General features: G+C 42.2%; 1 protein-coding gene across 17 annotated transcripts in view; it reads right to left on the reverse strand.

Moving 5' to 3' along the window:
• CPLANE1 (ciliogenesis and planar polarity effector complex subunit 1) overlaps positions 1–13,148 on the reverse strand; it is a 183,362-nt gene that overhangs the window by 77,363 nt on the left and 92,851 nt on the right. For all 17 annotated transcript variants that reach the window (XR_010588771.1, XR_010588770.1, XR_010588767.1 and 14 more), the window contains 4 exons: positions 7,282–8,221; positions 3,582–3,745; positions 2,168–2,307; positions 1,954–2,036 (listed from right to left, as the gene is read on the reverse strand). Coding sequence is in view for 11 of the 17 variants with exons in the window: in XM_065550010.1 (XP_065406082.1) it covers positions 1,954–2,036; positions 2,168–2,307; positions 3,582–3,745; positions 7,282–8,221 (1,327 nt within the window). In the remaining 6 variants the exon portion in view is untranslated. The remainder of the gene's footprint in view (positions 1–1,953; positions 2,037–2,167; positions 2,308–3,581; positions 3,746–7,281; positions 8,222–13,148) is intronic.

Consider the following 13,148-nt stretch of genomic DNA (forward strand, 5'->3'; position numbering starts at 1 on the left):
GGTAGGGGTGGGGCCGAGGGGTTCGGAGGGGGGGGGGGCTCAGGGCTGGGGCAGAGATTTGGGGTGCAGAGGTGTGAGGGCCCGCTGGGGGTGCGGGCTCTGGGGTGGAGCTAGGGATGAGGAGTTTAGGATGCAGGAGGGTGCTCCGGGGCTACGGTGAGAAAAGAGAGGACTTCCCCCCAGCTCTCTTCTCCCTGCAGCAGCTCCGGGGCTGGGGCTGCAGGATAGGACCCAGCAGGTCCAGGCTGGGGCTGGTTTCGGCCAGGGGAGGAGCGCCCCAGCCGCGCCCGGGTCCGCGCAGCGCCACCCTGGGTGCACCTGCAACTGGGCTGGGCTGCACCTAGGGCTGGGTCGCGCTGCTCCGGCCGCGCCTCGCTGCTCCGGCTGCGCCTGGAGCCACACCCGGCCTGGCCACCCCAGCCGCGGCTGGGTTTGGGCCGGGCCACCACAGCAGAGCCAGGCTGCAGCAGAGTTGGGGCGAGCGGAGAGCCGCGCCACCCCAGCCACAGCAAGTTGGGGACTGGGCTAGCTTGGGGCTGGGGGAGGGGCGGGTTCCCTAAGAACCTGCGTGGCGTGAAATAGGCTGCTGTGCGGCTGTGCGGCTTACAGTGAACTTAGGTGGTGATACATCAGCCAGAAAAAAATAGAGCTTATTTGCAGATTCCAAGTTAAGTTTTCAAAGTGGAAGTCATTATATAAACACTTGTGCTACATAAAAGACAGCACCATGTATTATAAGAACATAAGAATGGTCATACTGAATCAGACCAATGGTCCGTCTAACCCAGTAATCTGTCTTCCAACAGTGACTGGTGCCAGATGCTTCAGAGGGAATGAAAAGAACAGGGCAATTTCTGAGTAATCTATCCTCTGTTGTCCAGTCCCAGTTTCTGGCAGTCAGAGGCTTAGGGACACTCAGAGCATGGGATTGTGTCCCTAGCCATCCTGACTAATAGCCATCGATGGACCTATCCTCCATGAATTTAGCCAATTCTTTTTTGAACCCACTTACACCTTTGGCTTTCACAACATCTCCTGGAAACAAGTTTGAGGTGAATGCGCATTGAGAGAAGTAGTAGTTCTTTATGTTTGTTTTAAACCTGCTGTCTATTGATTTCATTGGGTGACGCCTGGTTCTCGTGTTATATGGAGGGGTAAGTAACACTTCCTTATTCGCTTTCTTCACACCAGTCATGATTTTATAGGCCTCTACCATAGTCCCCTTTAGTCATCTCTCTTCTAAAATGAATAGTCTCAATTTTTTAAATATCTTCTCATAAGGAAGCTATTCCATACCCCTAATCATTTTTGTTGCCGCTCTCTATACGTTTTTCCAATTCATCTTTTTTGAGATGGGACCATCAGAACTGTACGCAGTATTTAAAGTATGGGCATACAATGGATTTACATAGTGGCATTATGATATTTTCTGTTTTATTATTTATCCCTTTCCTAATGATTCCTAACATTGTCAGCTTTTTTGACTGTCACTGCACTTGAGCAGATGTTTTCAGAGAACTACTATGATGACTCTAGGATCTCTTTCTTGAGTGGTAACAGCTACTTTAGACCCCATAATTTTGTATGTGTAGTTGGGTTTATGTTTTCCAATGTGCATTACTTTGCATTATAATGAAGAGAAATACTAGATTACTATTAGTCACAAAGAGCTAAATGTACTGAATACTGTCTATAAAAAGAACTACAGGGGGGGATTCTAGTTTAACGTGCTGCTTGTAAAAATAAACATTGGGTAAGATTTTCAAAAGTGCAGTGTTGGCCTAACTTTACTATTGTTAAAATCAATGGGCATTGTACCATTGACTTAAATGGGAGCAGTTTGGCAAACACTGAGTGCTTTAAGCCTCCACCCATTATATATAACAAGGAATTATGCATTTTGAATATAATATTTAAAAGTAATTGTTTCATTCATTTGAGAAAGTAACTTGCCTCCTCTTTTTGTTGTTGTACAGGTTTAATGCTGACAGAAATACTGGGGCTTTTTGGAACTCCAAATGGTTCTTCAAAGAGCTCTATGAAATAAAGAGATGTAATTCATAAAGAAAATAAAGTGCATGCAATCAGTAAACTACTTGGTTGACAACTTTATGAAGATAAAGGGATATGGTATACAAAATAGAAGATTTTTGCTAAAGGAGCAAACCTTCATTTTCTGAAGTTGCATCTACTTCCTCCTGCAGGAATGCTCCCACTTCTTCATCAAAACCTTCTTCTGTACTGTGAGTTACAGAATGACTCTCATTCATTTCATTCTTTTCAGAATGTTTTGTTTTTGTAGATATTCTGTAAAGTAGTACAACGGATCAAATTACAAAAAATAATGAATAATGCATTAATGTATGACATAAGTATATAGGGAGACTATATGCTGTATGCATTCATTATTTAATAAGTTGTGCTTATTTTACCTATAACTATTGTTTTTTTTTGTTAGTTTGACCAGTAAGTATCATCCATTTTTTTCTATATTTGAGTTTCTACATTGAAGTGCACACAAATAATTAAAAATATCTGACATTTCCTATACATTGGTAAGATTTTTACATGAATTAATCTTTTTATAATGTACTAAAAGTATGCAGTTTTGCTGTGATCATAAATGTCAAATTCCAGATTAGTGTATATTTACACAGTCAAGTTCTAAAGCTCTGAAAATCAAGGTTTATAACAAAACTACAAGACAACCTTGGCTACAGTCATGCAAACCAAGGGCGTGCACGGCGGGGCGGGGCGGGGAGGGGGGGGGTGAGGGGAAGCATGGGCATGGGCCAACCCAATAATCAGCAGGATCACAGAGCCCCTCCGGGCCCAGAGCCGCGGCGAGAGGTAACAGCTCCTTCAGCCCCGGGGCCGTAGACTTGGGACAGGGGCACAGAACTCCTCTAGTCCCAGAGGAGCTGTGTGCCCCCGCCAAGTGGGCTTGTTATAGTGAGGGTGTCCTGGATTTCCTCCTAATATGTTTTTAATGTGCCCCTCCAAAAGTGGTCAAATTTAAATTCCTGCCCAGACCCCTGATGCAAACAATGTTCAAGTCTAATATTTTTGTTGTTTGGATTTTTTTATAAACAAAAAATTAGGAATATTCATTGTACTTTATATTTTTCGATGTAGTTTTGAGCTTCCTCAAAATTAATTATATGGTACAGCCTGTCATATGGAATATGTCCAGACAGAAGTACATCAACACAAAGAATAGATATAAATAACAAAAAGGAATGTGTAAACTGCACAATGGATCTGGTTACAAAACTGATACATATTAGCATAATATAGAAAAGAACAAGTTCAGTTATGCTTCAGTGGAATTATTTATTTATATATGCACAGAAATCTTTGCTGAGTAAAGACTATAATTAACAAATAAGGATCAAATTCTGCTCCCACTACACTCCCTTGCAACCTACCTACAACTCCAATTGCCTTAAACAACTTTGAATATATATATGAAAGCAGAATTTGGCTGTAAATCAAGAAGATACAATTTATATGTAGTATGCCAATGTTTCCTGCTTAGCTGAGCAATTACATCAACTTGAGTGTTCTAATTAAAATATTACCCTAAAACATTTTCACAAAGTTCATCGTAAGCATTTACATCCTGGACAGCATGTGGCATTTCTGTTGCTGGAGAACGGCCTGTATCCATACTGCTTTCTTTCCGTATCTTGGGTCTAGTTTCTGGTAGGGATGCAGAGTTCATTAGGTACTGATAATCTGGACTCTAATAAAACAAAACCCAAAATACACATTCAAAAGTCTTTCTAGTTAAAAACAACACCTACTTCATATGTTGCATTTTTGCTTAACTACACATCCTTTTCTCCAGATGTAATTTTACAGGCTGAAGATATTACAGATTTCACTCAGTTAGAAAATGCCAGATTTACAGGCTGAGGATATCAGAGATATTTTACAGGCTGAAGTTATTACAGATTTCACACAGTTAAAAACAATGCCAGATTTATGGTTGCCTCTGCCATCTGAGTTTTGCCTCCTTTCCCATCCAACCTGAGCACTGAATGAGGCAAAGACTCCTGTGCAAAACAGTATGTGACCAGTAAATAGTCAGTATATGGTCATTATAGTTATTATATAGTCACTATAGTTATTATATAGTCACTATCATTAATAGTATGTAATAATTAAAAATTGTTTCATACTACATACACCTGAATGGGCAGAAAAATACATTTAGTTTTGTGCATCAGCAATAAAATCTTGTGCTAAATTCGAACTGTTAGTTATTACTGGAAATAATGTCAGAGGCAGAAAAAACAGCTCCAACATTGTGTATAACCAACAAGCATTCAGAAACATCTTTGGTGTCTGGAACATTTTGGTGATACTTTAGTCATCTGTGCATTATACACCATTTGTGTTAGAGGAGAAGAGATGACGCAAACAAAACAATCTACTTTATCTAGAAGGGGAAAGAATGCTAAACAAAAAGAAAAAAAGCCCTGATTCAACACATTTTGGATTTGTTACTCCTAACTTCAAAAATGACTAATACACCCTTAATGTAGTTATTTGTTAAATTCCACAGACATTCAATTTTGCTTAAAAATGTTCACACTTGATTCAAACTATGAAAGAATTTGGGAACAAGAATTCACTATACCTATTTACCATTTACAATTACAGTAATTCCTCACTTAAAGTCGTCCCGGTTAACAGTGTTACGTTGCTGATCAATTACAGAACATGCTCGTTTAAAGTTGTGCAATGCTCCCTTATAACTTTGTTTGGCAGCCGCCTGCTTTGTCCACTGCTTGTAGGAAGAGCAGCCCATTGGAGCTAGCTGGTGGGGGCTTGGAACCAGGGTGGACCAGCAGCCCCCCTATCAGCTCCCCGTTCCTCTAAGTTCTCTGTGCGGCAGCCGCCCAGCAGGCTATCAATTGCCGGCAGTTCAGCTGTCCCTCCCCCACTGCCATGTACTGCTCCTGCCCTCTGCCTTGGAGCTGCTCCCCGGAGCCTCCTGCTTGCTGAGCGGGGGAGGCGGGGGGAGGTGTTAATGTCAGGGTGTCCCCCTCCCCCGCACTTACCCCATCTCCATAGATCGGGGGGGGGGGAGGGGACACACGACAGGGCTCAGGACAGAGGGAGCTTGCCGGCAGCAGCTGCTGTCTCAACTTGCTGATCTACTTAAAAAGGCAGTGTACTTAGAGTGGGGTCAGCATACTTAAAGGGGCAATGCACATCTCTCTCTCTTACACATGGTGTGTGTGTGTCTGTCTCTGTCTTCCATGCTGTCTCCCCTCCCGTCATTCGTGCTGCCTTGTAGAATGTGAGGCTACATTAACAACAATGGGTTAACCCTTGAGGGCTCAGCCGATTGCTAGTTCATCATTTAGCAGTAAGGTATTCCCTGGGAAATACCCCACCCTCTGACTTCACCACCTCAACCAAGCTTCACAATCATCATCGCTGTGTACCAGTATTAAATTGGTTGTTTTAAAACTTAGAGAGAGAGAGAGTGTGTGTGTGTGTGTGTATAGAGAGAGAGACTTTTGTCTGGTGAAAAAAAAGTTTCCCTGGAAGCTAACACCCCCCATTTACATTAATTCTTGTGGGGAAATTGGATTTGCTTAACATCGTTTCGCTTAAAGTCGCATTTTTCAGGAAGATAACTACAACATTAAGCGAGGAGTTACTGTATATCAAATTATTCTTTTATATATATAGAATAATAACCTAGAATGTCTGGTTCTGACCTATCCAGTAACATCATGGAGAAATTCAAAATTAACTTTATAATAGCACTTAGCTAGTTTAAATATGTAAAATCTTAATCATCTCTTTCAAAGCTAAATAAGCCTAATTTCAAGTCTCTCCTCATATGAGCCTTTTCCCTCGATTATCCATCTAGTTGCTCTCTGCTGTACTCTTTTCAAACTTATTATCATAGAATCATAGAATATCAGGGTTGGAAGGGACCTCAGGAGGTCATCTAGTCCAACCCCCTGCTCAAAGCAGGATCAATCCCCAACTAAATCATCCCAGCCAGCGCTTTGTCAAGCCTGACCTTAAAAACCTTTAAGGAAGAAAACATTATACATTTCTTCAAACAACATAACCAAAACTGGACACTAAAGCCAAAATTTTCAAGTGTCTACTCAAATACAATAATAGCTAGATAAATTACATAGATCTCACAACAGACAATAGAGCTGTATCTACAACACAAGTCTTTTCACCCATAAAAATGCCTCACAGAAGGAACTCCAGCACTCTTGGAATGTTTATCTCTTCTTAGCAACTCTTTATAGAGAGGTTGATACTCAGTATTCTAATCTTTACCTGGAATGCAGCTAGAAGGTAAAAGTCTCAAGCATTCACATTGCGTTCAGTAAGTCTGTTGGTTTAAAGACTATGTGATGCTGTTTTTTGCTATTACTAGTCATCACTTTGACATGGCAAATCTTTTCACTGAGATAAAATATAACCTGGTTGTCAACATTTATCTAAAATTTGTTCCTCAACAAGGTCAAACATATGGTATTTAATGCTTTCCTATGAGTCAATTCGCTATCCCCTAGGATTCTGGCCCCCTCAGTCTTGTTATGATTTTAGCAGGTAATATATTTAAGTTACAGGCATTCCTGTTGTAATTTAGGAAATTACAGAAACATACATATGAAATCTTTTACATGGATTTCAGTTATCTAAAATTGCTGTCAATCTTCTCAAGTAATGGAAATTACTCTCACTTCTTTCCTATTTGTTTTACCATATTCATAGCTCTGCTCATTGTGCACCCATTTTTGCAAGGTGCTGACTACTTATGTGACACTGAACATCAATTAACATCCTTAATATTTTGAGCATATTTAAAATACTCTTAAGCAAAACAGAACAAAACAAAACACCTGTGTTTAGGTGACAGAATGGGGTGCAATATTTGAATATTTTTAATCTTTTTTCCTATGTCAGTAGAGAATTATTTTTCAACAGCCAAAAAAATAAACAAATACCCAATCAAAATTAAGCCTGCAAACCACTGCTGCTACTCAGAGCTCCTCTAATTTAAATAGGGTTTTGCACGGATGCATTGGATAATTTGCAGGATTAGTGTCTACATTAGATGAATTTTTTTTTAAAAGGCATGGGAAAAAGTAAAATTATATACTGCATTTTAAAATCTCTACTTTTAAATTCATGCATGTAAAAAGGAATTAAAAATACACAAATGCATAATATTTTAAGTTTAATTACAATCCTAGCTCTCTCTGCTAAATACTTATTCAATCCCCTTACCTTAAAGCTAGTGATCCTAGTTTGCGATTCATCACAGTAGGGTCGTCCTAAAAGCCATAATGATGTAAGTATAGCAGCTGCTGATGTTTTCACATGCATCATTGGGCGGCTCTCTTGAAATGACTCTATTTTGTTGGTATCACATAGCAATCTCCTATCAGACCATCTGATCATCCATTCAAGCAATCTTGCAATATTGCTAAATTTATTCTTCAGTTCAAGAGCAAGTTCCTCTCTTGGTAGAACATCATTCACATGAATTGTTTTGTACATATATTTACAGGTCACTGAAGTTTGTATATTAGAGCAAGCATGGTCAGACAAGGTCTGGGTTATGGGTGTAATAGTTATTTCTTGCTTTTTATCTTGTGCTCTGTAAACCGACAGGTGGTTTAGACCAAATAAACCTTCCTTTCCCATGTATTTCTTTACTCCATTCACTGAGTCACACACCAAGGAGTCTGCTGGTTGTAGAACTGAAACAGACATTTGGTTTTCCAAATGTTTTTGCTTTTCATTACACAAAGAAGCTGGTTTGGAATCACAAGATGCAAGAGTAACAGCATAGCAGCAACCAGCTCTAAACACATTCTGACTATTTGTTTTGCCCTGTCGACGTTTCAGTGTTGTATGAACATCAAAAAGGAGAGAGTGTAGTTCATGTTCTCTAAGGAGTTCAGAAAAGCTGGTCAGAAAAGGAATCCCAGGATCACTGCAATTAACAAAGTCTCTTTCAAGCATGTAACTCAAAAAGAGATCTAAGAACTTAACATATTCATCATCATCACGTTCAAATTCCCATGCACCTACCACAGGCAAAGTATGTTGATTAGGCAAAACTTTACTGTGTTCTTTATGTTTTGCTTTCCAATTAAGATATTTTATCTTATATGCAGTTTTCTTACTACCAGTTTGTTCTTCTGTGGGAGGCCGTGTCTCCCTACAATACAGCAAAACATGAAAATAGAAAAAATCAGAAGGCTAACTCTAATCTTTTTAAAAAAAAAATATTAAATTCAATAAAGTACGTTAATGCAACAGTTCTCAATTTCTTTTTTCACTTTTCTTAAATAAAAATAGGAAATTAATTGCAAAAACTTACATTAATGCAATGTTAAGATGACAAAGTAGACATAAAATGTAGTAGTCATAATTCACAAACCAATATTAACTAGAAGTATCACACAGTAAATTTTATTGCTAATAATAATTTACAATCTAAGAACAGAAAAAAATGAAAAAAATAAATGGTAGGGTAGGAGGGTCGGCGTAGCTAAAATTGTATGGTTACTTTGGTAAATTATACAGGATAATGATACATTTTTGGGGTGGGAGAATGGGAGTATAAGGGGAAAGAAGAAATTGTGCAGAGGGGATAAGGTCACGGGAACAACAAAGGACATAATGGAGGATTAAAGAATTTATGGACGGAGGATAGTGTGGGGATGAGGGACTGATGAATGATGAACACTTAGGTGGTGGGGATAATGAAGAGTGACAGAAACTGATGTGGGAGTCCAAAAAGCAGAGGTTACATACCTGTACAGTAACTTGAGTTCTTCAAGATATTTTGTCACTATGGGTACTCCACTGTAGGACATGCCTGTGCCCGTGCACTCTTGATCAGAGACTAAAAAGCAGTATGTGCAGGCTCATGACTCCGCAAAGAAGCTCCTTATGCTCCTCTATGAGAGCATACAGGGAGACATGAATCCACCGCCATATAGAGGGGAAGGTAGATGAAGCACCCAGTGGCGGTGATCCCTCGGGGTCGAAGATGATCTCTTCCACAGGTTTGTTTTTTTTTGTATGGGTCCTTTGGTAACTGAGGAGTCCAATCCTTCAGCCGCAAACACATTGGCAAACACTGGAAGTAGGTAAGATGGTGTAATGCTTGACGAACATGTGAACAGAGGACTAAGCTGCAGTCCTGCAGATTTCTGCGATGGGCACACTTTTCAGTAAAGTGTCCTGACCGGGTTGTGGGCAGTCTCCGTTGGAGCGGGGTTCCGGAATCAGGAGGCAGGCCGGATGTGGATATCAGGAGACTGGCATCTGAGAGCCCATAGGGCGAATCAAGAGTCAGAAGTTAGGCAGAGTAAGATTACCAGGAGATCAGAGAGCAGAGACTGGGAGTCAGGGTCAAGAAGCAGGCCAGGTCAGGATACCGGTAGGCAGTCAGAGTCAGGCAGAAGGTAGTGCAGCAAAGGCAGTCTTAAGCATAGAAAAACCCAGCTGCACAGACAACTTCCTGTTCCTCTGCTTGGTTTAAATAGAAACAGGGAACCAATTAGAACCCTTGGAGTTTTGCCAATCAGATCCCAGGACTGAAGTTAAGCTTCATGTTCTAGTGACTTAACAGGTCACTGAGTGGTGGGTTGGAATATACTGGCTCCTAAAAGCCTAGTGGACCAGCCCTCGATATACGGCTATCAATGTAGACTGAGCCCTAGTGGAGTGTGATGACACACTTTGAGGTGGTTGTATTCCCTCAGTCTCATAGAACGTTCACATACAACCCGAAACCCACTTGGACAGTCTACATGGAAATAGGGTGACCAGTCATCCTTTCAGTAAAGGATACAATCTGGGGAGGTCCTAAAGGTTTTGGTTCTGTCTAGGAAGAAGGCAAGAGCTCTTCAGACATCTAGTGTGTGTAGGCTAGCCTCCTCTCTAGAAGTATGAAGCTTTCAGTAGAACAATGGTAGATGGATTTCCTGATTAATATGGTATTCCGAAGACACCTTAAGGAGGAAGCGAGGATGGGGACGTAGTGTGACCTTGTCTCTACAGAAGGTCACGAATGATGGGTCTGCCGTGAGTGCACTTAGTTCTCTCATTTGCCTAGCCAAAGTGATCGCTATAAGGAATGATGTCTTCAGGGAGAGGTGGAGAAGAGAACAGGTAGATGTTGGTTCAAAGGGTGTTTCTTTAAGGCATTGGGCTCCAAATTAAAGTTCCACAGCAGAGCAGGATTCCACAGTGGGGGAAACAAATTGTGTAAACCCCTTAAGGAATCTGACCACAGTAGAATGGGCAAAAAAAATGGAGAAGCTTTCAAAGGGTGAGTAGACCGCTGTGATAGCAGCCAATTGAACTCTGACTTAGCTTATTGACAGATCTTGTGTTTTTAAGTCCAACAGGTAATCTAGGATTTTGGTAAACAGAACTTCTGAGCATTGAGGGAGTGAAGAGAACACCAGGAATTCGAATGTTTCCACTTCTGCAGATAAGTTTTGCAAGTAATAGCTTTCCTGCTAAATAAGAGAGCTGACTGGACCCTATCTGAACAGGTCATTTCTATGCCCGAGAGCCACCTGGAAGCCATGATCTGAAGTTCAAAGGGGTTGAGATGGTTCAGGGTGCCTAAGTTCTGAGAAAGGAGATCCTTCTTGAGAGGAAGGCAGACAGGTGTCACCACTGAGAGGTGAAGAAGGTTCAAATACCAAACGTGTCTGAGCCATGATGGTGCTACGAGAATGACCCTTGTTTTTTCCTGTCCCAATCTAATTAAGGTCTTGAGAATGAGAGGTAGAGGTGGTTAAGCATACAGCAGGAGATGGGGTTGTGATGCTATCAGAGCATCTCCCAAGAAGTTGTGACCACATTGTCCCTTGGAGTAGAAATGGTGACAACTTCACATTTGTTGGTGGGTAGCAAAGAGGTCCACTGATGGCAGACATAAGCTTTGACAGATGTGAAAGAATTGTTTTGCTTGAATTCATGGTCCTGACAGAAGTTTCTGCTCATGGAGACCACAACTGTATTCTGGAGGCCTGGTAGATAAACCAACAAGATTTTTATCTGGTGGGAAATGAATCAGTTCCACAGTTTTGGTGATAGTACATATAAGGACTGGGATCTTGCTCCCATTTGGCAACTTATATAACATTGCTGCCCTGTTATCCAACATTACCCTGACAGAGCAGCCCTGCATTTTATGCAGAAAGTGTTGATAGACTGCTCTCAGCTCCAGGACATTAATGAGGAGCATAATCTCTTGTGGGAACTGCTTGCCTTCCAATCCGAGAGGCATCCATTGTTAGGATATTTGACAGTGCAGGATGTGAGAATGGGTTTCCCATGAAGACCTTCAATGGGTCTGTCCACCACCTTAGCAACTCTACAACTTCCAGAGGTAATATTTGTTTGGAGAGACTGTGTATGTCTGGGACACTGAAGTGCAGTCTTGCACATAGTGCAATGCACACAGAGCCTGACTTATGGCTGAGGAGTTAGACAGGTCCTTTCAGTTGTTTGCAGACTGTGCTGTACAGTAGATCTGAGATTAGACATAGTAGAAAATTTTTAGTTATGGAGTCTACAATGGCGCCAATGAAGTTGGACAAAGGTTAACGTAGACTTTTTCAGGTTGACGCAAAGGACCAGAGACTGAAATAGGGCTAGCATTTTGGAGGTTGCTGACTGGACCTCTAGAGCCAAGCGACCTCTGAGGAGCCAGTCATCCAGGTATGGAACTATTGTAATGCCCAACTGATACAGGTGGGCCACCACCACTGAAGACCTTTGTAAAGACCCTTGGGGCTATGTAAAGCCCAAAGGATAGGACTTGATATTGGTAATGATTTGAGCTTATTACAAAACATAGGAAATGCTTGTGGGAAGGATGGATACCTACATGATAGTAGGAGGCATCCCAGAGGTCAAGGGCGACGAACCACTCCCCCAGATTTAGGGCTGGTATTATGGTAGCTAGTGTAAAAATCCTGAAGTGTGGCGAAAGTTCAAGTCTGAGGATCGGTCTCCATCCTCTTGGGAACTAGAAAATAGTTGGAACAGAATCCCCTTCCAATGAACTCTTGGGGAACCAGTTCCATCTCCCCCAAGAGCAGGAGAGATTTAAAGCAAGAGGTCCAGAGCTCCTCATAAGAAGGGTCCCTGAAAAGGGATGGGAAAGGGAAGTGGGAATAAAGTGGAAGTGGATGGTGATCACCACCAAGTTCCATTTGTCTGAAGTAACATGTTCCCAGGACGGGAGGAAGTGAGACAATGTACCGGAACATGGGGAGACCTCATCCGTTCCAGGGCACACAGTTCATAAGGCCTAGGAGCATATCTGATTCTCCTCGATGTCTATGGCACTGGTCCATGGACTGAACTGGGGATGGTAAGAGGGCCTGCCTTGGGATCGACTATTCATGCTGCGCCGGCAGAGCTGATGCAGGAGCGATGCGTGGTTCAGGAATAGGGACTGGCAGATCCGGTGAACAATGTGATTTCTCCTTGCTCTTGTGGGCCAGAACTCATGGATGGTGCGGCGTCTTTCTTGGATATGGAGGAAGACTCACTGCCATGCTTATGCGCATGCTTCTGTGCTAGGTGTGGTGAGGGGTACTCAGCCTTGGTACTGGCAGAACCAGACTGGAATTTCACGGCAGGAGGCGCACTCCTGGACTGCTCAGGATGATGTAAAGGGGGTTCCGCAGCTACGATTCATCCACAGTCCCAACCTCCAGGGGGTGCTGCTTAAGGCACAGGGCCCAGCCTTTCCAGGGATGGGCAGGGAAGAAGAGGCAGACACTGCACCTGGATGCAATGTGGACTTCCCAAAGCAGTACAGACAGGGTTGGTGCTTGTTGCTGAGCAAAAACGAGTGAGGGCAGGAAGCACAGACCTTGAATACCGGCGTGGACCGATAGACACTACTACTTCGAAAAGCTCTGTCTCAGGCGGAATACAATAGGGACCATCACTCAAAGAGGGTGGCAATGGTACCAGAGACTGAGTAGAAGCCCTGTATGCTTCTCTGTGCTGTTTATTGGAGGACTTTTCCACACACTGCTTCGTGTGCAGTACTGATGGCTCAGAACTATGGGGAAAAGACCTGTGGCAGGTCAGGTGGGCTT

The sequence above is a fragment of the Chrysemys picta genome, chromosome 6 (genome assembly GCF_011386835.1).
Source record: "Chrysemys picta bellii isolate R12L10 chromosome 6, ASM1138683v2, whole genome shotgun sequence".
Taxonomy (NCBI): domain Eukaryota; kingdom Metazoa; phylum Chordata; order Testudines; family Emydidae; genus Chrysemys; species Chrysemys picta.